This window comes from Lepisosteus oculatus, chromosome 7 (genome assembly GCF_040954835.1).
Source record: "Lepisosteus oculatus isolate fLepOcu1 chromosome 7, fLepOcu1.hap2, whole genome shotgun sequence".
NCBI lineage: Eukaryota > Metazoa > Chordata > Actinopteri > Semionotiformes > Lepisosteidae > Lepisosteus > Lepisosteus oculatus.
This window is the reverse complement of record NC_090702.1, coordinates 37,920,054-37,947,316: the sequence shown is the minus strand read 5'-3', so window position 1 is coordinate 37,947,316 and position 27,263 is coordinate 37,920,054. Positions and strand designations below refer to the sequence as shown.

Here is a 27,263-nt window from a genome sequence, read left to right as displayed (position 1 = left end):
TTGCTCAACTTGAGTTATGGTGTGACCAGGGCCAAAAAATGTTACATTAAAGAAATTAAATACTTGTAACGCCCTCGCCTGGTGGTGAGGAGGAAGCGCCCCTAGGCACTCGTAGTACCGCTGGGCGTGCTGGGAGTGGTAGCCGGGGAGAGTCTGAGGGTCAGCACGATGACCAGCGGCTGACACTACCTGTGTAAATAATGTCCTACTAATTCTAGTGCCCTGTGTAGTCTTGTAAAAGTATAGTGTGTTGTTAGGTAATTACCACCCTAAATATGTGTACGTGTTCCGTCAGTCTCCTCATGTGTGTGTAGATCCTGTGTTTGGTTTTTGTGTGGTTGTTAAATAAAGCTAGTGCTTGGTTGGTTAATTGCGTCTCCACTGTTCTTTAGTTCTGAAAAGAACCTGCAAACGCTACATACTGTTATGATGCTGTATTCCTCCAAACATTACAATTGTACAGTTTCTTTTCACAGTCTCCATGGCATTCCATTGAGTGAGTCCAATCATAATTTACACATTTTTAATCACACACAATTTGGAAAATGTTTTAGACTGTAATACTATCCTGAAATAACAGCTGTTGTATTGCACTGGTATTAGAGATAATATCGGAAGATCATTTCCTGTCTATTTTTTTAAATTTCATGAAAACAAAATCTAAGGTCTGAACAAAGTTCTGAATATGTATAATGGTCAGATAAAATAACACCTTAGACTTTTCTCTCATCTAAGATTGAGAGGAGGTCATTCAACCAATCTGATAGAGGTATTAAGACTTATTTTCTAAATACCTTGTACTATAAATGGGCTGCCTAACTGTTTCATTAATAAAATGCTCCTATATTGCATTTTACAATTTGCTGCCTCTGAAGACCTAACTATTTATGCAACCTTAATTCAAATCTCAATCCAAACTTGAGCGTCATTACTTAAAAGGCAAAAACACCCAACCTACATGTTCTATGCAACAATAGACTTATATTGAACTAGGTCATCTATTGTTTAATATTTACATTAGCATGTCAATGTCTCTATAACTCGCATTACACTGTGACATGTTTTTCCAGACTGTAAACTTTAGCATAATTAACACAGTCCTGATGTCTGGTCAAGTAGCAGATGTTGAAAATTTGAATATTTAATCACAGATTGTTGGTGGCTTGGAAACTGTAAATGTCATTTAAATAACATGTTTAAACAAATAAGAGAAAAAAGTACAACTCTTTGAGGCAGAAACAACCACCTGTCATTTGCATTTTAATTAAGTGGTAAACATCCTTGTAGCAATATGAAATATCCATATAATACGATTTATAGTAGTTATAATAAGATTTATAGTAAGCAGCTAATATTTAAAATATCATTATGGGCTAATTGATGTTACAGTATCATGAATCACAATTCTAATGAAAAGAAAACGAAAAGCATTAGTCATATAAAATACTATCACATGTATTGCTTTTTCAATGTTACCTGCAACCTGTTCAACTTGACTGACTGACCTTGTGAGATATTTATTCTCAATTAACATTGACCATTATCTGTTAAAATTCCACCAGAGACAGTTAAGTTTTTGCATAAAAATTACCCTAGATCCACAGTTTATCTTTTGCATATGTATTGTTTTTCTTCTGCATGTGTATATATGTAGAAGGAGACTAAAAATGGTGTCCGTAGAGCTGTTGCTTGTACTATCATCATTATTTATTCCAAGAAGCTCATTATTTACCAACAAAAGTGCAATATAGCCTCAAATATCTTGCTGCTGCTTTATGATGAACATCGTGCCTAGCTGACTGAGGTTGGCTTGCAAAGTCTTTCTCAGTTCTTTTCATTTAGTCACTGGGGAGACAAGCACATCTTTATGTCCTCCTCAGAGGTTTGAATGATTTTTTAAAGGTTTAGTCCCAACCAAGCATACTTAATAGAGGATTTATAATGAATAATAATGAGTATATTATGTGTATTCTACATTCTCCAGTGATTGAAATGGACATTTTGGGTAAAGGATTTTTTGGAATTCACTTAATCAAAATGTTTATTCCTCTGACTGTGTTCAACATACATTTGGCTGCAAACTAGAGCTAGTGGCGAGTTTAGCCAGACCTACTGGAATGAACTAAGTTCCTGCGGCACAATACAGATCATACCTCTGTAGGGTGTGAAAACAAAACTCTAGAGACTAAAGGCATCTGTAGAGTGTGGGTGTTTGTGTGTGTGTGTGTGCTTGTGTTACAGATGGCATGATGCATTTAATGATTGTTTACAGCAAATGCCTGAAGGAAACTGCATTTCTGAACACCTTCCTCAGAATGTTTTGGCTTCTTTTCTATATTAAAGAGCCATTAGCAAATAGTGTGTCATGCTCACTACATGCAAACAAACCTGTCTGCAAAAATACCACCTTTAAAAGACAATTATCATTAATGAGAAGCAAGCAAGAAAAGAAACATTGCATTCTCTCTGAGCAGACACAATACTATGTAATAGACTTTAGAAATTTTGACATTTCTAAAGAACATTCTTTAAATAATTGGGCATGGTATCATAATTAGACATTAAACTGCTATGACGACAATTATATTGCTCTTATTGTGTTTTTGGTTGGCTAAGCACAAATAATTGGTAAAGCAATAAATGATATAAAATGATATATAAAACTTTCTCATTGGTTAAAAGTACAGTAGACAATGCACATTCCCTCTTAAACCAGTATACAATGGTATTACTATCTGCTTACTAGTGCTAATGTACTTCTCAAGGATAAACAAATCTTATCAATCAAAAAGACACATGGATTTTAAATTACATATTTATTCCACACAAACTGTAAACCTTTGAAAGTAAGAAAAATACTGAACCTATTTAAAGATGTAATGTATTCATATCAAACATTTATTCAAAGATAAAAATACTGTAACTGGTTTGAAACTTAAAAAAATTTGATTTTTTGATTTTCAATTTGATAAGCTTCTTTGACAAGGTAAATTATCTAAATAATTTTACAATATTCATTTTGAGAGAAAAGGTTATCTCTAGCAAAACATTTGTACTGATGTAACAACATTTTTCAAAATATAACTTTAATTGAAAACATTAATTGCTTTGTTAAGACAAACATTGTAATCTAGTGTGCTAAAATGCCATGTCTGTGGTACTTCACCAATTCTGTTTCAGTATGAGAAGCATCATATAATTATTAGCAGAAAAAGCATCTGCTGGCTAATCTCCAACTAAAGCACCATCAGGAAAAACTGCACACTTGCCACATGAGACAAGATTTTACATATCTCTTAAGAGACGTACTCTTTTTCAATGATCTATATAGAACATATCATCTTCTGTATAACTGTAAAAAAAGTTTGTAGTGCTGTGCTGTCTGTGAATTTTCAATACTGTGTGCAAACATGTTCTTACTCCAAACACTTACAGTATATGTTCTACAAATAAATAATGTTGTACATTTCTCTCTGCTTGTACTGAAAAAAAACAAAAAGGAGAAGAACAATACCTGAAACATTAAGAATATAATATACAGTTAATTGAAGAATACTATAAGATCATACTAATATTAGATAATATGATAATATTAAGAAGAATCATATTTTAAGAACCTTTAGTGTCATTGTCTTGTTGTACTGCAAAGGTTTTCATCCCCATTCCCGAAGAGCTCCTTTCCAGTAGGTTATATATAGCTATTAAATCATGCTAAATTGATTAATATCTTACTGGAGTTCCTACAAATCCTTGAAAAGCCAGGTAATGTAGGGTGACCTATAACATTGACTAGAGGTTGAGTATCCCTGATCGATGTATAAATATTTATATTTTACTGATTACATGTTAGTGGTCATATATCACTCTGTTGTGAAAAACAAACTACACAAAAGAAAGAACTCCAAGGATAGAGGTAAAAGCATAGACTCTGTAAATCCTCAAAGGGAATGTAATCTTTTGGCAAAAAACATCTCCAGTAATTAGAACACAGTTCATACATTCAAGCTGCGTTCTTGACAGATGGAGAGAAGAGATGCACAAATTAAAGGAATGCCAAAAATTGCAGTACACCCCAGGGGTGACGGAGACAGCACAATTTGATCTCGGGCTCTGCCCAGTATACAGAATACAACACTGGAGTTGGAGCTAAGGATACAGCAAAGTAGACAAATTAAAGCAGCCAAATAAACACAAGAGCGGGGCATTTATGAGAATATCACACATTATTTTTGTATGTGGAGTCTATGTTATTATTTTTTGATTAAGGAGACAGAGTACAAAATATACCATAGTACTTAAAGCAAATACTCAAAAGAAATTCAAAAACAGTACAGAAAAAAATAAAAATATAACTAACAAGAGAAAACAAAATGGTGAGGCAGACTTATGTAGTGATGTGAGGCTTTTTAATTTACTAAAACAATTACAAAGAGTAAACTGTGAGAGTGCTTTGATGACTGTTAAGAATCAATCAAACAAATTAAATTTCAATCTCACACACAGATTCTAAATATACAATCCAATTTACTGATACAACACTAAAATATACATATTAAACCACAAGAGTAATAGAATATAAGAATCAATTTACTCTGATACGAAAGGCTGATTTTTCACTCAGGGATTACTAAGATAAGGGTAAATAACATCAGAGTTAAAATACAGTACATCTATTTTAGATATACTGTATGGACTATACCATGTGTTATGGTTTACCCCATAGGTTATATCAGTCTCAAATAGTCAATCACATTCATATTCTCAGACAACTAAACTATCAAATTTGTTTGGATTAATACTTTATCTCTTGAGAATTATAATATGAATAAAGAGGTTTAAAGCTCAAAGACAAGTTGGTCAAATGCTTCTTGATGATTTTGAACTTTCCACTAAAGATTGAGCTTTGCTGGGTTGTCTTTGATCCAGTTTCTTCAGCTGTTTGCTCTGTGCTGGGAGTGTCCAAGTGCAGAGAGAAGAGATACAGTAGATGGAGCTTTTACCTACCATTACTTAGAAGAGGTCTGCAAGGAATTAAGCATTTTTATAATTTAAAACTACTACAATGTACTGTCATCTGCTTGGGTCTGACTGCAAGTAAGATGTATGGGAGAAGCTTGTTTTTTCCCCTCTATAGACAGTACAACTGTCTTAAATTTGATGATTGGGAAAAAGTATCATTTGTTAACAAAACAGTATTTCTTCTGTTGCAGAAAGAATATCTAGGGCAGAATTCTGTTTTTTACTAACTTACTCTCTTGGCCTGCCATTTTTGAAGATGAAGTGAAGTCAGATCACCAGGATACTTGGATGAAAAGAGATGAGCTAGTGAGCTAATCAATAAAATAAATTGGTATTGCCTTAATAAAGCAGGAAATTTACATTACATTACATTTACATGATGATTGTTTAGGATGTCATCAGGTATAACCTTAATATGCAGCTTGTAGGTCCCACATTGGTTGATCACCCTGTGGGTGATGGACAATTACTTCTGATCCCTTGCCTTGGGTTCCAGATTGAGAAAAACCATGCTGCACCCTCTCCCACAATGGGAGATATCACATATTACCTTTGAGCAGACTCTGAAATGTCGTCAGGGACTGAACAGTTCTGATTTCAAAGGGTAGTTCATTCCAACACTACAGAGCAAGAGATGAGAATGAACAGACTCTGGAGGGAGAGGAAAACTTTTAAAGAAAGCTGTAGGTAAGAACAGTGTTTTGAAATGGATGAATGCATAGAGTACTGGAATCATAGTGTGGCATGAAAGAAAGACGAGAATTCTGATTCTCGTCTAAGAAGATAAATAGTGCTGAACTGGAAGGTGGCTGCTGGAACACCTAGCCAGCAGTGTACCAAGGCCTGAAATAGAAGTTGCATAGACAAGTAAGAGAGAAAGGGACAGATCCTGCAGAATTTACACAGGAAGAAGTGGCAGGTATGGACCAGAGTGGAAATGTTATAGAAATAGAGAAGAGAAGAGAATGACACCAAGGTTTTTAGCAGAGGAGGATGGCGCAGTCAAGAGGAATAGAGATGGAAAGAGGTCAACAGAAGGGAAATAAGAAGAGGAAGAAAAGAAAAGGAGGCCAGTCTTGGAGATGTTCAGTTGGAGATAATGGGACTTCATCCAGGAGAAGATGACTGAGAAACAGGCATTAATATGAGAAGATACAAGAGTATCAGAGGGAGGTAAATAGAAGATCTGGAGATGTGAATGAAGTACAGAAAGTGAGCCATGGCAAGGGATGTGGTTTAACTGGAAAGTTAGGAGGAGAACCAAGTGTAAGTTGTGCCATGCAGTGATTCCCAGAAGATTGATAAATGGACAAGACTGATGATTTCAAAGGCAGCAGAGAGGTCAGAGAAGAATTAAGACAGATGATAAGGAAGCAGCAAGAGCTGACTGAGAGAAGAGTAGTTTCAGTAAAATGACTTCCACATACTGTATCTACCACAATACAGATAGCTAATCTGTTAATTACAATGTAAAGGCAGAGATCCACATGACTTTTAACAAAGATAATTTAAGAAAAAAATACACTAAAAACCTTTGAAGAACAAACAACAAACCACTTCAATCAATTCTGAGGTCTCGTTCCAGAAGCAGCTTTAAGACAAAAGCAGCTCAAGTAGGTAGCTGTGTTAGCATGTATAGGCTGCAAAGAATTAAGTAAAGGAACACAATGTTTCGGCTGTGGAGCCTTCTTCGGGTGTCAAGAAGGCTCTACAGCCAAAATGTTGTATTTCTTTTCTTCTCTTTTTAGCATGGATATATTTTACTTTTCATCATACAGAATGAACGTGTCTTTCATGTAACAAAATAGTGTAACGCATACGGCCTCCATTGCTTGTGAGAGCTACAATATTAATGTCATATTGTTATACTGAGCTTTAAATTGCATTTGCTGTAATAATGTACTAATGCAGTGATATATAATGTTTTATTTGGGAAAGAATATAAAAAATATCTGAAACTTTATCATTGCGACAATTTGGTGTTATCAAGACAGGTTTCTGCAGAACATAAAGTAACTGTCATAACTAAGTATGAGTCTACCTTTAACTCGAGGTACAACATACAGTATAGTGAGTTAAACATTTGCAAGTAGTACAAAAAATTGTGTATTTTTTACTACAATCATCATGTTTAACTTGTATTCATATTATTAATATTGAAAGTATGGGTCACTCATAGAACTTTCTAAATATTTTATTTTCATAAAATAATCCAGTTAATCCATAAAAAATTAAGTGCCAAAAAAAGATTTGTGACACTGTGACCTAGATTGGTCCATACTCGTACAGTATATTTTAGATCTAAAAGGCAATTACATCTTCATTAAAGATATAACAAAATAGGACGATAATCTGATTTAATTGATGGTGCCTTCTTCAGCAACAATAACTTTATCATCATGTTACCTGTAACTTCTTACTAATCCCTTCCGTCAGCTTTTAGGAATTCTGGTTCATTCCTCCTTACAATCACTGTCACGTCAGTGACATTTCATGGTTTTCTTGCAAGAACAACTCACTGTAGGTCCAGTCTTTGGGGTTGAGGTCCATACTTTCACTTAGCCAGTTCAAAATGCAATCTGATTTTCAACCATTTAGCCATAAATCTGATTTTATATTTAGGACACTGTCATCAAATGACGTTTTGGTGAAGCTTCAGCTGTAAAATGAATTGCCTAACAATCTACTCCAGATTTTGCTGATACAATGCCAAATTCACGGCAGGATGTCTGGGTCCTGAGGTCCACTATGCTTCATGGTTGGGATCAGGTTGTGGTAATCCAGTGCTGGGTTTTGATCACACATAACATTTCTCATTTGTCATAGACTGATGAGCATTAACTACTATTTCTGAAGTCCTCTGAAATCTTTTGATCATGGCATGACATGTTCCCACTAACCTGTATGGTGAAGAACCTGTATTCTAATTATGTAAAGTTCATGATAGTGTTACAGGCCATAACAAATGTGAGACAAATTAAATAAATGTGACTGAACTTCCAATGATTAAATCAAGTCCTGATACGTGTGCATGCTATGACTGCAAATTAAAATAGTTAATAATTACACACCCTCATTTGTCAGGATATACAAGTGTGGGCATATGATTTCTTTGTTTCCAATACAGCAAGGTAGAGGTATAATGAACAAAAGCCACAAACTTAAAAGATGAATAAATATTTATTTATAATTATTAATGGTATAGAAATGATTAATTATTAATGGAATTATTATTATTAATAATAATAATAATAATTAAGAAACAATCCTTTACTACTATTATTTACAATATTGACAGAATCTGTGCATACCTATGCCCAGCCTTTTAGAGAACCAGCAAACAGATACTAAAATTGTAAATAAGGCATAAATACTGTAAAGGAAAGGGGGAATCTGTTTCACAAAAATAACGCTCTAAATGGATTCTAGACACAAGTAGAATCTTTCTCTCTATACCCAAGAGTGCATTAAAATACAATCGGTTTTACGTCTCATCCTAAGGACAGCTCCTGTTTTACGGTATAGTGTCCCCATCACTATACTGGGGCATTAGGACCCACATGGACCGCAGGGTGAGCGCCCCCTGCTGGCCCCATTAACACCTCTTTCAACATCAACCTTAATTTTTCCCAGGAGGTCTCCCATCCAGGTACTGACCAAGCTCACACCTGCTTAGCTTCAGTGAGTAGCCAGTTGTGAGTTGCAGGGTGATCTGGCTGCTGGCTGATGGCATTTTTTTCTTTGGTTACAAGATTACAGAAAGAGCTCTCCAAGAGTGTCATTTTATTTATACTTTACTGGGGGCCCACTTTTGTACTTTACTGTCCCCAAAAAGGCTGGCTTACCAACCTATCTGGTCATTTTTAGAGGTTTCTAAACCTGCCTCATTCCCTGGCTTTCGGTCATTGTGGCAGCCTGGATTGATCAAACAGAATAAGTAACAGCTGTAGGGCTCCAATCAGGCTGACTCAAACACTTCAAAGAGTTCAGATTGTCTTGCTTTAAAAAAAAAAGTGCAGTTAATTTCTTCATGCCCCATTGCACACAATAGTAGTTTAATTACATATCTTTGACTAGGAATTTATTTTCATTAATAAGGATTTATTTGCATAATCTTGACCCTGAAAAACAAATAAATTATATGTACAGTATACTAAAATTCAAATATCAAATCTGAGGACAGTGAACACTGTTATTAGCAATTCCCTTCCTATGAATATGAAATTCACTTCAAGTAACAATGCTACTCATATTAAAATTATTTTCTTTCTTGCTTAGTCAATGTGAAAACTCTGCTATGAAATTTTGTGGCGTTGCTTAAAATATAAAAAAATAATCAAAATCAAGCAGATATGATCTAAGTAACCTCTCACAACAGGTGCACAGAAAATCAAAAAAACAAAGTGGGATTTGATACAAAACTCAATAAAACACATTTACAGAGAGCTGTAAAAAAGGGTATGAAGAAAATCACTTTAATATGTATACTAAAAAACATAAAGGAACTATTATATGTCACTAACAGGTTTGTCCATGTATTCAAAACATATACATGTTACATATACAAAGCAATGGAGACTTACAGTAAACGCTCTTGTGTTTTAAATGTAGGGCCTGCTATCTCTTAAACATACAATAACTACAAAGAGGTTAAACAGTACAGTTAAAGCATTACAAATCACTGTGATTTATTATTTGGTTATCTGTTTTGTTTTGCAAAATAACTTGTTGGTTGAAATCGCAATGCTTACTTGTAGGTACAGTATCACTCTCTATTTTAATTGCTACAACTGTTATCCGAAAACAGCTTCCGGAATGCTGCACATTAGTAGCAGGCACCATTGTGTTGAATAATAAAGCTCGGTTAATGCATCTTTTTGTAAAAGGTAGCAATCTCTGCTTGAAAGATGCTCGTTAATGTCAGACCAACTAGAAAAAAATCAGTAAGAAACGGCATTTCTTTTAAGGGTAACAGATTTGAACTGTTTAAGATGTCTTGTTAAACTTAATCTCTTTGTTAAGTTAATGTATTTCTTAATGAAAAGTGCTCACATCTGAGCTGCAGTGTAAATAACGTTAAAACAACTCTTGTAATAATTCTGTTTGGTTTACATTAATTTTTTACCATAGTAACTATATGGCCATGTAATATCTCTAAAAATATTTGTATTAGTATTTTTTACATATCTATAGTTCTAGTAATATAACAAAAATGTTGTTAATATTATCAACCAATGCTTTTATCCATGGCAACTTACATTTGAATCACTTTAAACAGCTGGGCATTTTACCAAAGCAATCTGACTAAAGTATCTTGCTCAAGGGTACAACAGCAGCTCCCCACCCATGATGTGAATCCACAATGTTCCAGAGTAGCGAGGAGCCCTAAGCACTGCTCCACATTGCTGCCCCAAAAAGAATCTTCTTATTTTATTATTAAAACAAAAATCTCAGTATAAATTACTCTTCTCCAAAAAAAAAACATTTAGAGAAGCTATTTAAGATCAGATTCCTTTTTAAGGTGTAGCTAAAAACAAGGATCAGATCATGACAACCTTTGTAGAAAAAAATGGATTACAAGATCAGCTAAGATGCAGTTTTATGACACCATATTGGCACTATTTAAAGGATTAAGAAAGGTGAATACTTTGTCTTGTCAGAAGTAAAAAGAACAAGTTATTACATACTTGCACTAACATGTACTGTGTACCTCTAACCCTGTATTCAAGCACAGCAGGAGTTCAAACAGTTACCTCTCACATTCTGCACATGACAAAGAATACAGAGCAGATCCGTCCTGAGATCTGAAATGTGCTTGACTTTTTCCTAGAGATAAACTCAAACTCAAGGGGCCGTTTCTGAACATGACAATAACAGTAATATGTAAATAAGAATTTTTTGTTCATTAACTGACTCAAAATGTCCATCTCCTGGTCACAGGTGATACACATTTAATAATAAAAGGGACTTTGTTCCTCTTTATTTATGAGAAGAAGAAAGGCTGTAATATATGTTCAATAAGAATCCATGTATTGTCCTTTGTCTCTATCTTCTCAACTACAAGTCTTTTAACTGAACAGTATCTTTGCATCCATGTTTAATGTTAGCAGCCACTGTCCAACCTTGCAATGTTTGCAGAATATAGAACATATCTAGAATGTTCTTCTAATTAACTTCACTAAATACAATTTCCTGCCAAGTAAAAACATCAGTGGAAACATTAGGCTCTTTACGCGAAATACTTAGGCATTTTAATCACCTTTCTATTTTTTAATATAGGGCCCTTTATGTTAATTTATGAATCTATCTGACAAGGAGGATGTAAAGATAACATGGTTTTATCCTTTTGTACTTCTCTGAGTTGGTTGTAATAGTTTGACATTTTTCACATAAAGTTATATTTTTGTAAGACTGTGCTTACTTAGAATGCATTAACTCAATGAAAAGGTAATGTAAAATGATAGAAAAACACCAGAAGACAAAAGAGAAAAAATGCTGGCACTATAAAGAAATCACCACCCTAGTTTTCTTGTTTGGACCAGTGAAACAGGAAATCCAAATGGTTTTCTTTGATGTTGAAAGAGCATGACAACAGTACAGGCCCCAAACATTTCTAAAGAAGCAAACAAACCTGAATGAAATGCAGAACAGTTCAAAAAGTAAAAGGTGGGGCCAGATTTAGCAAGTTTTGCCCTAGGGGTAGATGCCTTTAGTTACAGTACTTTAGAAAAAAAAAAACCTTCTTCTGGAAAATTACATGTCAGTAATTTAGATATTTAAAAAAAATGTTTTTAGAAACTGTTAATTACACTAATTAATGTACAAAAACTGTTTAGTTGTGCCAGATCTAGTTTCGTAACTTTCATAACATTTCATGCTGAGCATATCTGTCATACAACTGTCTACATTCATTCTACATGCATTTAGCTTAAAGATATTTGTATGGTAGATACCCATAAATATATACAAGAATTAAAGTAAGATTAATCTTTTTTTAAATGGCAATAAGCTCAACTGTTCCTGTTATCAGGAGGATCTGTTAATTAGATCAATACCAGACTTGCTGAATATGTCATCCTTTAATGCTTTACTGATGTTGTAAGGTACTGAAAAATATCATGTGGAAAAAGCACAAAGCAAGGTGTTTTTTTCTTTCTTGGGTTTATTAAGAGATGAGTTTATTATTTACCTGCATAAGACCAGTCTACATCCTCGGAAAATCTGCGCTGTGTTCTGTAATATCTGTAGTACCCATGTGCCACATCAGCTAGAAACAGGAAAAAAGAAAAAAAAATAATTTGCACACATTACCCCATGACATGACTCCAGCTTACACTTCTACATTGTAAAAATAAAGAACATCTCTTTTGTAAGAGCACGGGTCTTGATAAATGTTCCAGACCACACAGTGAATGAGATCCTTCAATAACTAGATAAGTTGAATGGCTTTGTCTCATTTGCAACTGTTCTTACAATATGTTCTTTTATAAATAAAGCAAATCATTGTGCACAAAAATGGTCTCACTTTGAATTAAGTGCTCCAGTTTAGAGGAACAATATGTCTTCATATCTCCTTCTCTCTTTCATTTCTATATAAATATGAACACTAGGAAACCTCACCTCAAGAAATTTCACTTTTCACAAATTGAGAAATCATCAACTGTACAGTATGTATTTAATTTTAGTATAAGAATCAGTTTTTTTAAAAAGTGCAAAGATGTATACATCTGAGTATTTATGCTTCTGAATACCCATCTTTTTAATTTTTAAACTGCACAAAACAATGATATTGATGACATTAAGCAAACTAGACATCTGAATTATAAGCATAATAAGAAGAACCTAAGAATACTGAAAATGTTATCTTGCTTGTTTGACTGCTAATAGCATCAGTGTAATCTCCAGAAGGTTTAATTGTGGAGTGGAGTCTTTTTCACTGTGTGTCATTGGTGTCATCTGGAAATTAGTGTAGCTTTCACAGTTTAATGAGGAAATACCAGAATAAGTAGAATGCCACATTGGCAAGTATACAAGACTGGTGTGGAATAAAAGCATTTTTCCCTCAGGGGTAAAGATGCTAACAGACTTTGTCTTTCTCCCTCATTATATACAGTGCATATCACTCAAATGATGATCACTGTAATGTTTTCACTTTCACAAATGCACTGTAATGCCAACTCTTGTAATGGTTTATTTTCTGTCTTTGATAAAAACATAAAGCAACATTTTACTAGCACATTTGCAGTTTTGCAGTAAGTCAAAACTTTGTAAACACAGTGTCTATAAAGGTATCAGCTAAGCAAATAAATAAATGAATTATCACACAAATTGAATGCCTGGAAAAAGCTCCCAGCAGTTTTATGGTTTCAACATTTAATTTTTTTAACTCATTTTTACCACTTCAAATGCGATATGTTATTAGCTGATTTATCATTTAAAAAGATAAGAGTATCACAAGCCATATTACATATTACAATAATCAGTACAGTATTAACAAAGACTTAAAAACAGTATTCATAAATGTATTTCAGACTCACAATTAACATTCTGTATATTTTAGATAACAAATATTAGGTTGCTTTCAGAAGTTTTGAATGCATTTTGTTGACATAATACACATGGAACAAACTAAATCAGACAAAAGACTTACAAATGACTTGATAGACACAAATAACTATGCAGTCTACAATTATACAGCAGTGTAGCATATATTGTGCATTCAAACTGTAACCATGCTATCTGGGAATTAAACGTCACTGCCTTGTACAAAATACTAATTACAAAATAATGTCACAGATTTGTTGTGCGAAATTAAAAATAAAATTGTATGTAATACATCTGCATTATTTAAATGAATTCTGTTTTAAACATTATAGATAATTACATTAAAATGTACCACATAAAGCATTGCACTAATCTGTTAGAATAGGTGTCACATAAAATGGCCTCATTTCCATACTGAATGCAAACTACACTCAATTTAATGTACTGTATTACTCAGTAGGGCTTAGAATTTCCAAGACACAACAGAGTCTCATGATTCATTTCTCTTCTGCTGCTTCTGTTCATTAGCGCAGAAGCCTCTGCTTCAGAAAACAGAACTTTTAAGGAGAATAAAAGAGAATGTAGCAATTTATATTGTTTTCCTTGATATCACAGTTGATTTTTAAAACAACTTAATCTGACCTTTTATCATTAATACAGTATAAGTCTTTCTACACTATGGATGACCATTTTAATACACAAAAAAAGATGTGTGGCCTGTCAAGTTAAGTGATAGTTTGATCATCTTGATAACACCAGATTCCTAGATATCAGTCTACACACAGTGAAAGCATGCTGAGCAAAAATAGCACTTTGACATATGGTGAATCACAGTCAGCATATATTTTTGTGTTTAATTCAGATTTCTTCACTGGGTAAACAAATAATTGAACAAAAAGTATTGGTATCATGGTACTAAAAACAATTCCTTTATTATGGTAACCTAAGGAAAATGTTAATGCAGTTTGCTTAACCTATACAACTGTGTGTATTCTGCCCCCATTCCTTTCATAAAGTCAGGACAAGTATGCGTCTATTGACTGGTCTCTGAGCCTTAGATGCCACATGTGATTGCAGCTCATCCCACAATATTCAATAGCGCTCCAATCTTGGAAGCAGGAAATGCATAACATAACCATCACATTTTCATTCTGGAAGAACACCATTGTTACAAGAACAGCATCAGGTCTTGCACTGATCCTGCGGAAACTGCGGGAAGGTGAGCAATTGAGGTCTCAGGACAACAGAATACTGTCCAGCCTGGTTGTCATCAATTGCTGCATGCAGGGTTATGTAGCAACTAGACATTCCTTACCAGAACATCGCACTTTGACCTCCCCATTAATATTGTAGTAGTTAATCCTCCTTGTACTGTATATATGTTGTTAACAGAGGCTAGTTTTATGAGTCAGATTATTTCAGTCAACTGAGCCAGCTAAACATGTCACTCTAAGACCACGGAGGTAATATTTTTATCATGACACAATCAAAGGTTACAGTAATTTAAAGGTCCTTTCATTTTGATGATTCAACTAATTTAAACTTATTGATTAACCCATCCAATTATTCTAAGGTAATTGGACTCATGCAATCTAGATTTGTCTGTCACACATTTGGATCCTCATTTCACTTAAATCTCCGGAAAGGCCGCCAAATACCACAACAAACAATAAGCTAATATTACAACCAATTCCTGCTATCTCACTGCAGACATGCATCACTTTAGTAAGGTGATCTGAAGTATTGATTTTGTGGTGTTAATATTTCACTATCAGGTGCAAATAGACCAAAAATATTTTTCCAGTTGAGTTATACTCAAGTTGAATATAAATGGGAAATGTGGAAATGACTATCCAACGTGATGAAACAGGCATTCCTCAATTTATGGACTTATTTTTTTCTATGGAAATCGAAAATTAATTCTAATATGTAATATGTAAATTAGAGCAGCACAGTGGTTAGCATTGCTGCCCAACAATGCTGTAGCCCTAGGTTCAATGTATTTGTTTGTGGAGCTTGAATTTTCTCCCCATGTTTGCTTATGTTTCTGGATGCTCTGATTTCCACCCACAGAGTAAAGATACTATATAATGGTAGATTAACTGACTTCTGAGAAAGTTGGCCTTGGTGTGAGTATGTGCACATTTGTGTGTGTGTGTCCTGTCCAGTGTATATCCTTCCTTGTAACCATTACTTGCCGGGATAGGCTCTGGCTTCCGTATTAGAAGGCAGTGGATAATTTAGGATACTTGGATTAATGCTACTCAGTGAAATGTATCCAATCTGCCTACAGTAGGATACTTACCAAAAAGAATTTTGTTCATAATAACAAAAACATGCTCATTTGACCAATAGATATAAATTTGCATGCTTTGCTGTAGCAAAAGCAAATGGCTTTATTGTAAACACCAAATGCCATTAATTTAGTATGTATGCGTTTAATGAACATATTCATCTAGAATCAATTTAGCAGCTTCTGAAAAGAGAGAAGGGCTCTTTGTTTTATTGCACTGTTTTCTCTATATTACCAGCTTGCCCAACAAAAGGACACCAGATCCTATTTTGTTCCCTTCAGGTTAGTGCCTAGACTGTGTAATTCTAGTTCACTTGGAATCTGCTAGAGCAATCACAAATCCTTTATCTCTTTCATGGTCATGAAACTACATTGCAAGAAATAAATTATTCATTTTTTAAAGGACTATCTAGTTACTGTGCAGGAAGCTTCACTTGAGCAAACAATAGGGTCAAAAGTCTACCTTCACAGTAATGCATTTATTAATCCAAAGTATCCAATGCACAGTTATTACTATGTGCTCTGAAGGATGTGTTACAAAAAGTGCTAAGAGAATTTTTTACCACTTCTAATTAACATTTGTTAGTTTCTCATCTCGCTTTGGATGTCATCCATCTCATTTCAGAAAAGACCTCACAGAATGAAATCTATCTTCATCAGTGATGCTGTTGAGATGATTATCACAAATTGCCACTTGGCACCATTAATCACTTTCTATACTCTGCGAGGGAACACTGATCCTGACATTGCCTTGTTCACCCTATAATTAAACTAAGCATTGGTTTCACTGCTGCCGCTAACAGTCTTCATTTTTCCAAAAGCACATAAAATGAACATACTGTACAGTACAGTAAGGTCTTATAAAAAATAAATGGGCATTAGCACAATTATAACATATTGTAAAGTATTATATAATTAGTGGTAATTGTCATTCTTGTTATTAGAAAGTTGCCTAGACACATTTACAACTTTCAGTCACTGGGAATTATTAAACTGCCTTACACAAGTCATAAACTCAATGATGATATTGGTCAAACCTTTAACAGCATGTAGGTGCAGTGATTAACACTGCTGCCTCACAGCACTGGGGGCCTGGGTTCAATTCCTGGGGTGCTACAGTATCTTCATGGAGTTTGTATGTTCTTCCCATGTTTGCATGAATTTCCTCCAGGTGCTCTGGTTTATTTTCACAGTTGAAAGACATACTGGTAGGTTAACTGGTTTCTGGAGAAATTGGCCATGATGAGAGTGTGTGTCTATGTTCTATCCAGAGTGTATCCTGCCTTATGCCCATTGCTTGCTGGGATAGGCTCTGGCTCCCCATTACACTGTATTAGATAACGTGGTTAGAAAATGGAAGGATGGTCAACCCTTTAAATTTGAACTCTCTTGATCTTATCTCAAAACGTTTTATCCCTATAAACCGATTAAGAACCAGTCACTGTAAATATATGTGTTCAGAAATCGATGAATGTATTCTAAATCATACAGCATCAGTGTAGGAATTCTCTGTGAAGTTCTTATAAATGGATATACATCTCATCACCCTTTATTTTTTCAATAGAATGAGCCTACAGTAGTTTCACATTTAAAAAAGCTTACAAAACAGGTAATACACACCTATATATCCTTACTGTATAAATACACCTCTGGCAATATTTACATTTCTGTTTACCTTCAGCTCTTATTGTTCTTTATAAGCTTCAAGCTTCTAAAGAGGCTTTCTTTTTTCAAAATCAAAGATAGTCTGCCTACAATGGGAAAGTTCGGTGCTCTTTTCTACAATAGTACAAAAGCCCTCAGCACTTAGATAATCCATAACACTATAATAGCCAGACAACTTCCTTGGAATCAGATTCAAGGTCTGCAGCTGTAGTTTATGGTCCTTCATATTTATACATGCTTAACATTATGTTTGTCAAATAAGGAAAGGATCAAGAATTTTAGAATAAAACAAAACATGACAGCTAAATTTTATTATGCAACACAGGCTTTAGGTTTAAAGAACAGGTCACTAACCAAGCCTGCTACCCAGTTAATTGCTTTTGTGTGTGCATTCAGTATTCAATTTCAGTCAATCAACTTGCCTTTGTATCTGTATCTTCATTGAATGAACAGCTTCCTTTTTAGTATGCTAACATGATGTTAAAGGATTTAAGTAAAAAGATACTTCTACCACATACTATATAAAATAAATAAAAAAAATGTCTACATGTTGATGTAATACAAACCAAACTAAACACAATGCATTTATTTCAGAATAAAACATTTAGTGACCACAGAAGCAAATTGATGACACTATGTACTACCTGAGTATTTCTTTATGTCTGTCAATAAAACAACATTAAAATAACTAAGTTTAGTGAAATTGTACCAACCACAGTTGGTCTACAATTTCCCTCACGGGATCAATGAAATATCTATATATCCAAATACTTGAATATATGGAAATTTGCACACATTCCTCTTTAAACTACTGTCTTTACCTAACAATTTAGAAAACAAACACTTCAAGAGAAATTACAACAGGAAAATCTTTAGTTCTTTAGTTTTTGTCTTTAGTTCCCTTTTGTGTTTTAGAGTGAAAATGCTGTACAAATTAACAAAAGAAAAGTCACATCATGTTTATTTTGTATACCCTCTTAGCAGGTTTTTAATGTGAAAAGCACTGTTCCATCACAATAAGTTTGGCCTATATTATGTTAGATTTTTTAATATTGACTGATACTTTTTGATGAACCACTTAGGAACATTTTTTGTAATATTATTATATAATAACTGAGAGACCATAAATGAATAATGATTTAAAGGGACTACTGTGCTTTGTGGACAAGCTTATCACAACTAGTTGTTTCAATTTTAAAATGTGCCTCATTCTGTTTTTTTTCTATTTGTGCTGAAGTACTATTGTCTTGGACACAGAATTACTATTCTGGAATTTTTGTACTTTGATGTGGAAACAACATATTATCTGTACTACCTGAAAAAGTCACTTGAAATTCTACATCCATTTATAAATGGTGCCTGCACTGTCAATTAATTTGATGAATGTTTCATGCCCTGACACACATCAATACCTTTCCTTCAGACTATCGAGACTGGGTACATCTATGCATGAAATTACTTCGTCAGTGCTAAATGTGATGTGTACAGATCTTTTCAAGCCAGCAACCTGGACATTCTTAAATTTCTACAGTCAAATAAACTAGTAGAGTAATTTGCTAGTACAATGAAAATGAAAAAAAAAAGATTATTTGTTGGAAATCCATAGCTTTGGGATTTGTTAACCACTCTTAGGCTGTGGGCATTGAAGAAAATTTAATTGCTAATAGTATATCTCTAATTGTAATTCTATAAGAACTTAAATGAAACAACAAACACTTTTAGTGTGGACTCAAAAGGTGATTCTAAGACACAAATAGAGGCCATCTACACTGCTCATGTCTGATCAGTCTGCAAGATCCAAATCACATCTCACTTTGTTATGAGTAATGTTTGTTAACTGTAATTATCAATAAAGCAACAAAACTATTGAGGAAAAAGAACAAATGCAGGAGGAAGAAAGAGTAAATTGAAAGAGTGATTAAATAAATGATTAAATAGAACTAAATCTAAAAGCACAAGTAAATATCTAATTTAGTGTGGTTGATATAAAAAAATGTAAATCATATACCAAGATTTGTGGAGTAGACAGCTAATATGCAATATCTCAGCTGTCTGAAGACCTGAGCTACAGTATATAGCTATCTGCAATTGTGATAGCATCCACTGTACCAAAAGACCAGCACGCTGGCACTGGATGCTTTTCAGAATCTTAAGAAGGGATTTAACCATGCTAAAAGACGTCCTAAGAGCCAATGTAACCAAAAGAATATCATCTTGATATGATACACTTGTAAATCAATAAGCAGTTCTTCACTTCCTAAATCACTACCAAATGAGGCCACACGCAATCATAAGTTTATTTATTCACACCATTTAAAGTGTGTCTGGAAGGGAACCCTAACACCTAGCAACTCTTGTAGATGAACAGACTATTTAAAATTTCTATTGTGGCCACCTCTACATAATATTTGGAAAAGTCTGTCATGTATTAAATTCACATGTAGTAAACAAACTGTAAAAAAAAACAGGTCTAGACAGGAATACAGCACAGATGTGCGCAAAATTAAAATAACCCTGTCAAATAAATCACTCTGATCCCTGGTTTATAAAAGGGTACTTAAAAAATGAACCACTTCTTGGGATTAGAGGAATAAAGTAAGTAAATACATAAGCAAGTAACTAGTAGGATGTAGAATGTTTTATAAGAGCTACACTATGTCTGAAATGCAAATATCATAAGGATACAGTAAATAAATATTAAATTCGTTTTTTTTTTTGAAAAAAGTCCAATATTTAACATGGTATCTATAGACTTAAAGTAAAAATCTGCATCTGTAACAAAATTCAGAAAGCAATAAAAGCTTCTTCTAAATCTCCCAAAGATATTGTCTATGCCTGTGCAGTACTCACCTGTCAATGTCAATATCTTACCACAAACGGAGCAGTAGCAAGGGTGATACAGAGGAGGAGGGAGGGATTTGCAACGAAGAATGCAAACTGGGTTTGGAGATCAGGGTACTGGTATTTATATGGGCATGGTTAAGGGTAATACTTCTCTCTCAAACTTTCCTCAACTCAAAAAATGATAATAAACATGCAGATTTACATCAGATGTACTACATGGACTTTGCATATATTTGTATCTATATTGACTTAAAACATATTTTGCTGTTCCTTTATACAGTAGATGTCTCTATTCACATTAGGCTATAAGACATGCCATTTCTGTGTTCAGATCTATTTCTGTGTTCAGTCTTGCACATTAAATAAGGATAAAATATTTTCCCCTTATGTGTTATTATGTATTCTATAGGGCCAAAAACTGAAGAAGCTGAAAAGAAACTTTGGAAAAGATTCAGACAAATATCAAGAGTAGACAAAGACATGGCAGGTGCCATTTAATGTAAATGAATGCTGAGTATTACATGTACTGTAGGTAGTAATAGCCTTATCTATACAATCAATTTGGAGACACTGAGTTTTAAAAACTACTTAAGGAAGACTTAAGTTGTTTTGGCACATTTAATGCATCTTCTAGACAATAAAATGCAATAAAAAGGCCAATAGAATGTTAGGATATTTAGTTAAAATTCTCAAATTTGCAGATGATACTAGATTAGGGAGGGTTGGCAAATATTGTAAAAGTAGCAAACAAAACAGCTAAAATTCAAGACTGTGCAGACACCTGGCAGGTGATGTTGAATGTAAGCAAGTGAAGGGTTTTGTATGTACAGTAGGTAGCAAAAATATAAAACTATAAATCCAAAATGGGAAACACTAAGAGAGAAGAGGCTACATATGAAAAAGACTTAGATGTGTATGTTGACACATTATTTACATCTTCTAGACAAGGCAAACAAAATGTTAGGATATATAGTTAAAAGTATAGAATTTACATCAACAGATGTAAAAAACTATGCAATTAACTTATAAAGCCTTATTTAGAATATTGTGTACAGTTTTGGTCACCACATTAAGGAAAATATATTGCTACTTTGGAAGTCCAGGCTGATTAAACAGGAGCTGTTTAGTTTTGAGCAGAGAACAGTGCAAGTGGACCTGATACAGATCCTCAAAGAACATTCATCAAGCTACCCCAGCAGACACCTTTAGAATGAAAAGTGAGCCACATACAAGAGGACACAAGCAGATATCACCTGGAAGTGATTTTCAAACTGAGAAAAGAAGTACAGTGTGGAAGTACAGTATGGATCAACCTACTTAGCCTGATCCTGGGTTATTTAAAAAAAATAGCTAAGATGTTTCAATCAATTACCTTACCAAATGAGCATGAAAGGCTGAAAGGCCTATTCTCATTTGTCACTGTACTTATATGCTGATGACAAAAAGATTATTGCAACACTTGACAAATTCAAAACACCACAATCAAGAAAATGATATACAGTATAACACAAACACTGCGGTGGTGAAGCTGGAGCTGAGTTTGATTTACATCCCTGTCCTCACCTATGGTTTCGAGCTGTGGGTAATGACTGAAAGAACGAGATCGTGGATACAAGCAGCAGAAATTAGGTTTCTCCTCAGGGCCACTGGGCTGACTCTCCATGATACGGTGAGGAGCTTGGCCATCTGGGAGAGCCTCAGAGTAGAGTCGGTGCTTCTCCAGATTGAGAAGAGCAAGTTGAGGTGGTCTGGGCATCTCATAAGGATGCCCCTCGGTCCGCTTCCGCTGGAGCTGTTCGGGGCACGTCCCACTGGGCAGAGACCCCGTGGTAGACCCAGGACACGCTGGAGGGATTAAATCTCTCAGCTGGCTTGGGAGCACCTGGAGATTTCCTAGGAGGAGCTGGAATCTGTTGCTGGGGACAGGGAAGTCTGGGTTGATCTACTCAGCTTGCTGCAACCACGACCCTCACCAGGAAAAGCGGAGTTAAAATGTATGGAAGGATGGACAGACTAAGTAGACTATTAAAACAAAAAATGGATTGGCTTTCCGACCAGGATGTATCCCGCCCTGCGTCCGTTGATTAACAGGATAGGATCTTGACCCTGAACTAGATAAAGCTGTGAGAAAATGGATGGATATATAATAATAATTTATTCACAATAATGACATTTCTACAGTTCTTCATCACAACTTCATATTATGCAAAGGTTAAGGTGGTCTATATATAATGACATATCATATATTTAGTTCTATAAATTCTTTAAAAAATATAACATTTGTCATACAATGTTCATTAGCCAATAAGTTATTTTGTTTCAGGATTTACACATTAGCAGTAGTTATTCGTTATTACATATTAATTTGTAATATTGTATAATATTTGTAATAATTTATTAAATATTGTTTAAAACAGGCAGAAACTTATTAAAATAATGTATTTACAAGATGGAATCTGATACTGTTTCAATCATTATCGATTCATACATTTGTTTTACTTAAATTATATTGAAACAATGTCTTTTAACAGATAATTTAGTCACAATTATTTCATGATGAGCCTGATGCTTGTAAATTGTGTGACTTCCAAGCAGTGGTGTGCAACTGCCTGAGCACTGTCAGGCTTGGTGGTTTTGAGCTAGCCAGGGCACTGCCGGCTTGCAAAACAGAAGCAAACCTTGAGTTTGTAAGACACCCCAAAGCTAACACATTATTAGTGAGACCTACATCAGGCTCCCATTCAAGCTAAGCTTGTCATAAGATTTGCAGTGTGAGAAATCATGAATGACTGAACAGGGAATGCTGCAGACTATATCCTTCCTGTGCTGGCACAAGAGTTGTAGTGGTGAGCCAGGATGACTGACAATTCCGAAAGGGTTTGTGTGCGCACACACAGTATACTCTATACAGGAATTGCATTATCTTCAAGACTTTATATGTATGCTATTTAGCTATAAGCTAACCATCAATGGCAGAACCAGTGTGATATTGTGACATACCAGTAGTGATCCTGGATTATCATTGACCATTTAAACAAATATTGAGAAGTACAGTTAAAATCATTTTTATTACTGGCTTTCAAAGTAAATATTCAAGAAATTCCTAAATTCTCCAACTAATCCTAACCAAGTCACCTCAGGAGAAATGTGTAAAATGCATATTTATAATGCAGTTTTCCTGTGTTTTGAATTGCATGATTAGGCAACACGGTTGTGCAGCAAATAGCATCACAACACTGGGGCCCTGGCATGCTATTTGCATGGAATTTATACTACAAATCAGTTTCTACTATGTTACAATTAATTAAGGCAGCCAATGGTGCAATTGCTTTCTCATAGTGCTCGGGGCCCAGTGGTTCAATTCTGACCGTGGTGTAGGTGTATGCATGTTTTTATCTGCTTGTGCCCTGTGGTGGACTGGAGTTCCATTTAGGGTACAGCTTGCCTTATGCCTGTTGCTTGCCGGGATAGGCTCCGGCTTCCCCACAGCGCTGATTTGGATAAAGTGATGGATGGATTTCCATGATTGTCTTCAGCAGGGGGTACTCTGAATAACTTCTAAATGCAGTTCCATAGCAATAACAAAATATGATATGGTTGTGCTTTACAAACTCATGTTACCTTTTCATTGTTTTAATTTATCATTGTTAGCAGAAGAGTGAAACCTATAACAATAGAGTAAGGCAAGGTGCAGGTGCAATCAGGCTACTATATACAGTTTCTCTCTGTACTAGGTTAGGTACCAAGATCTGCCAACAGTGGTTTATCTACATGCAAGACGTGTCTAAAGTGCCTCTGTGAAAACAAGTGGACCTTTTCATGGCTCATTGCCATTGTAACTTCCTCTAGTTTCAAATGGATTACCATGGACACAAATTCAGACTCTCTCCTTTCAGATCAGGTCCCTAAAAGTTTATATAATTTTACAAAGAGAACAGGCAGCCAAGATTTCTTTGGCTTTGCTTCATTTTCAGAGCCAGCTTTACTGGTCAACCTTGGAACAATGGTGTCTTTTGTAACTTCAGATACAATCAGTTAAATTGTCAGCAGTCAGTGAAACTTCAGATGGACTTCCTGAAGCTAAGAAAAAGCCTTTTTCTATTTTCTCAGTCATTACTTCCTAAGTAAACATTTCTAAACATTTACAGTCAGATTATGGATGGTTTAAACATGAAGCTATTTAGTATTCTGTTTATACAATTAGCTGATTAGGAATGCCACAACCACACAAAAATGTTGATAATTTATAATAACAAATTAGACCCTATTGTTTATTTGGAGTCCCATAAGGTAATACCCTGACAAAATTGTAGCTTGAAAGAACATATATAGTTTACAGAGCACTATATTTAAAGATAGAGGTTCAGACAACATTTGTAACTCCTGTTGGAAGACCATCTGTAACTTTATCTCCTTTTGCTTCTTCCTGGCCTGCTGCCCACAGTAAGGGCCCACAGAAAACATTTTTAAACAAAAATGTTTTAAATTAATATAAATGAGAAAACTGATTAACATTTGGACACATTCACAAGCCTTTTTCAGAAGACTGCTAATGAAGCCAAAAAAAGTGTTCAAGGTTTCTGTAGTGTTGAATTATATAACTAATTAATGATGCTCAAGTTACAATAAACCTAAATGAAGACAATACAAGACTCTTTTCAAAGGATATTTTATTACTATGTTTAAATGTACCCTGAAGCATGTTCAATGTAAAGTCTATATCAGAGCCACAGTGGCTCATCAGGCCAGAGTTCATTTTCTGTAGGTTTCTCTGGTTTCCATAACATTAAGTGGACTATGGAGCATGTGACTCCCTCCTGGATGGTACTCTGGTCTATCATAGGAATTACCCCCCAGCAATCCAGTAGAATGAAATAGACATAACTATTCTAATGACTGATTCCATCTCAGAATTCTATTGGGAAAAAGAGAATCCCATTGACTTCAAAGAAAGATAAAGCACTGATTTTCTAGATACTATTCCCAGCTATACAAAAAACAAGACACATTGAAGATATAAAACTACATCATTATGTGAAGTACTGTATGTGCATCTGTGTTGTCCCATTGTTTGGCTATAATATTTTATTTCTCTGTGCTGCTTCGGTTTAGGTAGTAATCCTAAAAAATGTTATGGATCTAAAGAAAATAGCTTCTTGCATCTACAGTATAAGCCCTTTGCTCATAAATTATAGCCATAATTACATAAGAATCTGACAGAACTCCTATAAAATGCATAAAATGAATTAGTAGTTCTGATGAATGACAGAGCTCTAAGAATGTTTTATGCGTGTTTTTGAGTCTCATAAAGCACAACCACTAAATTTGGCATTTGGAGTTCTTGGTCTTTATTTATGGCCTATCACTGATACAAAATTTCTAGACTGCCACTTAACCAAAGCCAGTTTATAATTTTAAGTGTCAGTGGTTCAGATTTAAGAGGGGTTTCTGGCATGTAAAAAACAATCATAATCAGGCAATTCGTTTTATTTAGATTATTCATCACAGACTCTGAGAAATTACTTCAAAATGTGATAGAATTCAAAATAATTATTTCCACACTGAAATTACAGAATAAGTAGCTATTCATTTATTTAAATTAATGAATGTCTTGATACATACTATATAATATGAGCACAATTCTCACATACTGTACCATATAAACATGTACAGTATACACTATGGCTGCAATAGTAGCAGTAGCAACCATGGTATCTTTGTTGTAAATAAACTGTACTTGTGTTATACAAATGTAGGGGAAAATGTATTATGTTGGAACAAACTGGAGAATTCAAAAATCCAGAATAGCGAACTCCACTGTAGAGACTTACAGAACTGTCAACCAAATACAGATTCTCAAATAACACATGGCTGGAAGAGCACAGAAAGGAAGAGACATTACCTACTGTATGACCTTTTCAGTACATAGGAATTGGTTAGTTAGAAATAGAAAAAACGTTTCAGAAACAGACCCTAGAAGTAAATATATCATCAGTGATTGTATAAATCTTGATAGACTGTATTTATCAAAACATATATAATAATTAAAAATAGATATATAGTAATTAATTTCACTATTTGTTAACATTAATGTACTAATCTAGTTATGAACACTAGATATTCTAGATATTATTAAACTACTTCAAATTAAATGTATTGACCATGAAAAGATGTAGTTACTTTTACTCGATATTGTACACAAGGTGCTATGATTAAAACACACTGGAAAAGCAGCCTTTACACACTGCCTAAACGGTGGATGTTGATGGAACTGAGATTTTTAACTATTTTAATATTACTGTATTCAATTCATACACCATACTTCTTATAACTGTAACATGCAGAAAGTACCCCTCTAAATTATTATTTTTTGTTTCCACTGCAACTGGAAAGGTCAACCCCTTCGTGCAAGAAGACAGGCCAATTATTACCAAACAGCCATTACAAAGTGGCTCAAGGGTCAATGAAGAAATAGCAGAGTGAACCCAGCAATAAGATGTGATTCAAAGTGAAAACAGGAAATAAAATAAAAAAAGCATTAATCATAAATGAAAGACACTACTGCTATTACTACTAAATAAAAAATATTATTATTTGCTGGGTATACATTATGTTCTAAGAAATTAAATTCTTATTGTCTCCTTCCCTTTTCCCTTTAAGATTACACAAATAAATACTGAATAGGCCGGGTACAGTATGCTGGTGTCATCCAAGGACTGGATTGCAACAAACTGTAATAGAGAACTGGCCACAGGCCAGTTTCATCAAGCATCATGACCTGGGGTGGATCAGAAAATTATTGCAGCAACTTGCATGGAAAAATAAGAAGGTTTGGTTGTTCATCTGCCAAATTTCAATTCATACATTGTGATTCTAAAAACTTTGAGTTATCACAACA

The 27,263-nt window shown here is 34.5% G+C and overlaps 1 protein-coding gene across 7 annotated transcripts in view; it reads right to left on the bottom strand.

Annotated features, from left to right (window-relative positions):
- ptprz1a (protein tyrosine phosphatase receptor type Z1a) overlaps positions 1 to 27,263 on the bottom strand; it is an 86,481-nt gene that overhangs the window by 47,333 nt on the left and 11,885 nt on the right. For all 7 annotated transcript variants that reach the window (XM_015352494.2, XM_015352490.2, XM_015352491.2 and 4 more), the window contains exon 2: positions 12,209 to 12,286. In XM_015352494.2, coding sequence (XP_015207980.2) covers positions 12,209 to 12,286 — 78 coding nt within the window. The remainder of the gene's footprint in view (positions 1 to 12,208; positions 12,287 to 27,263) is intronic.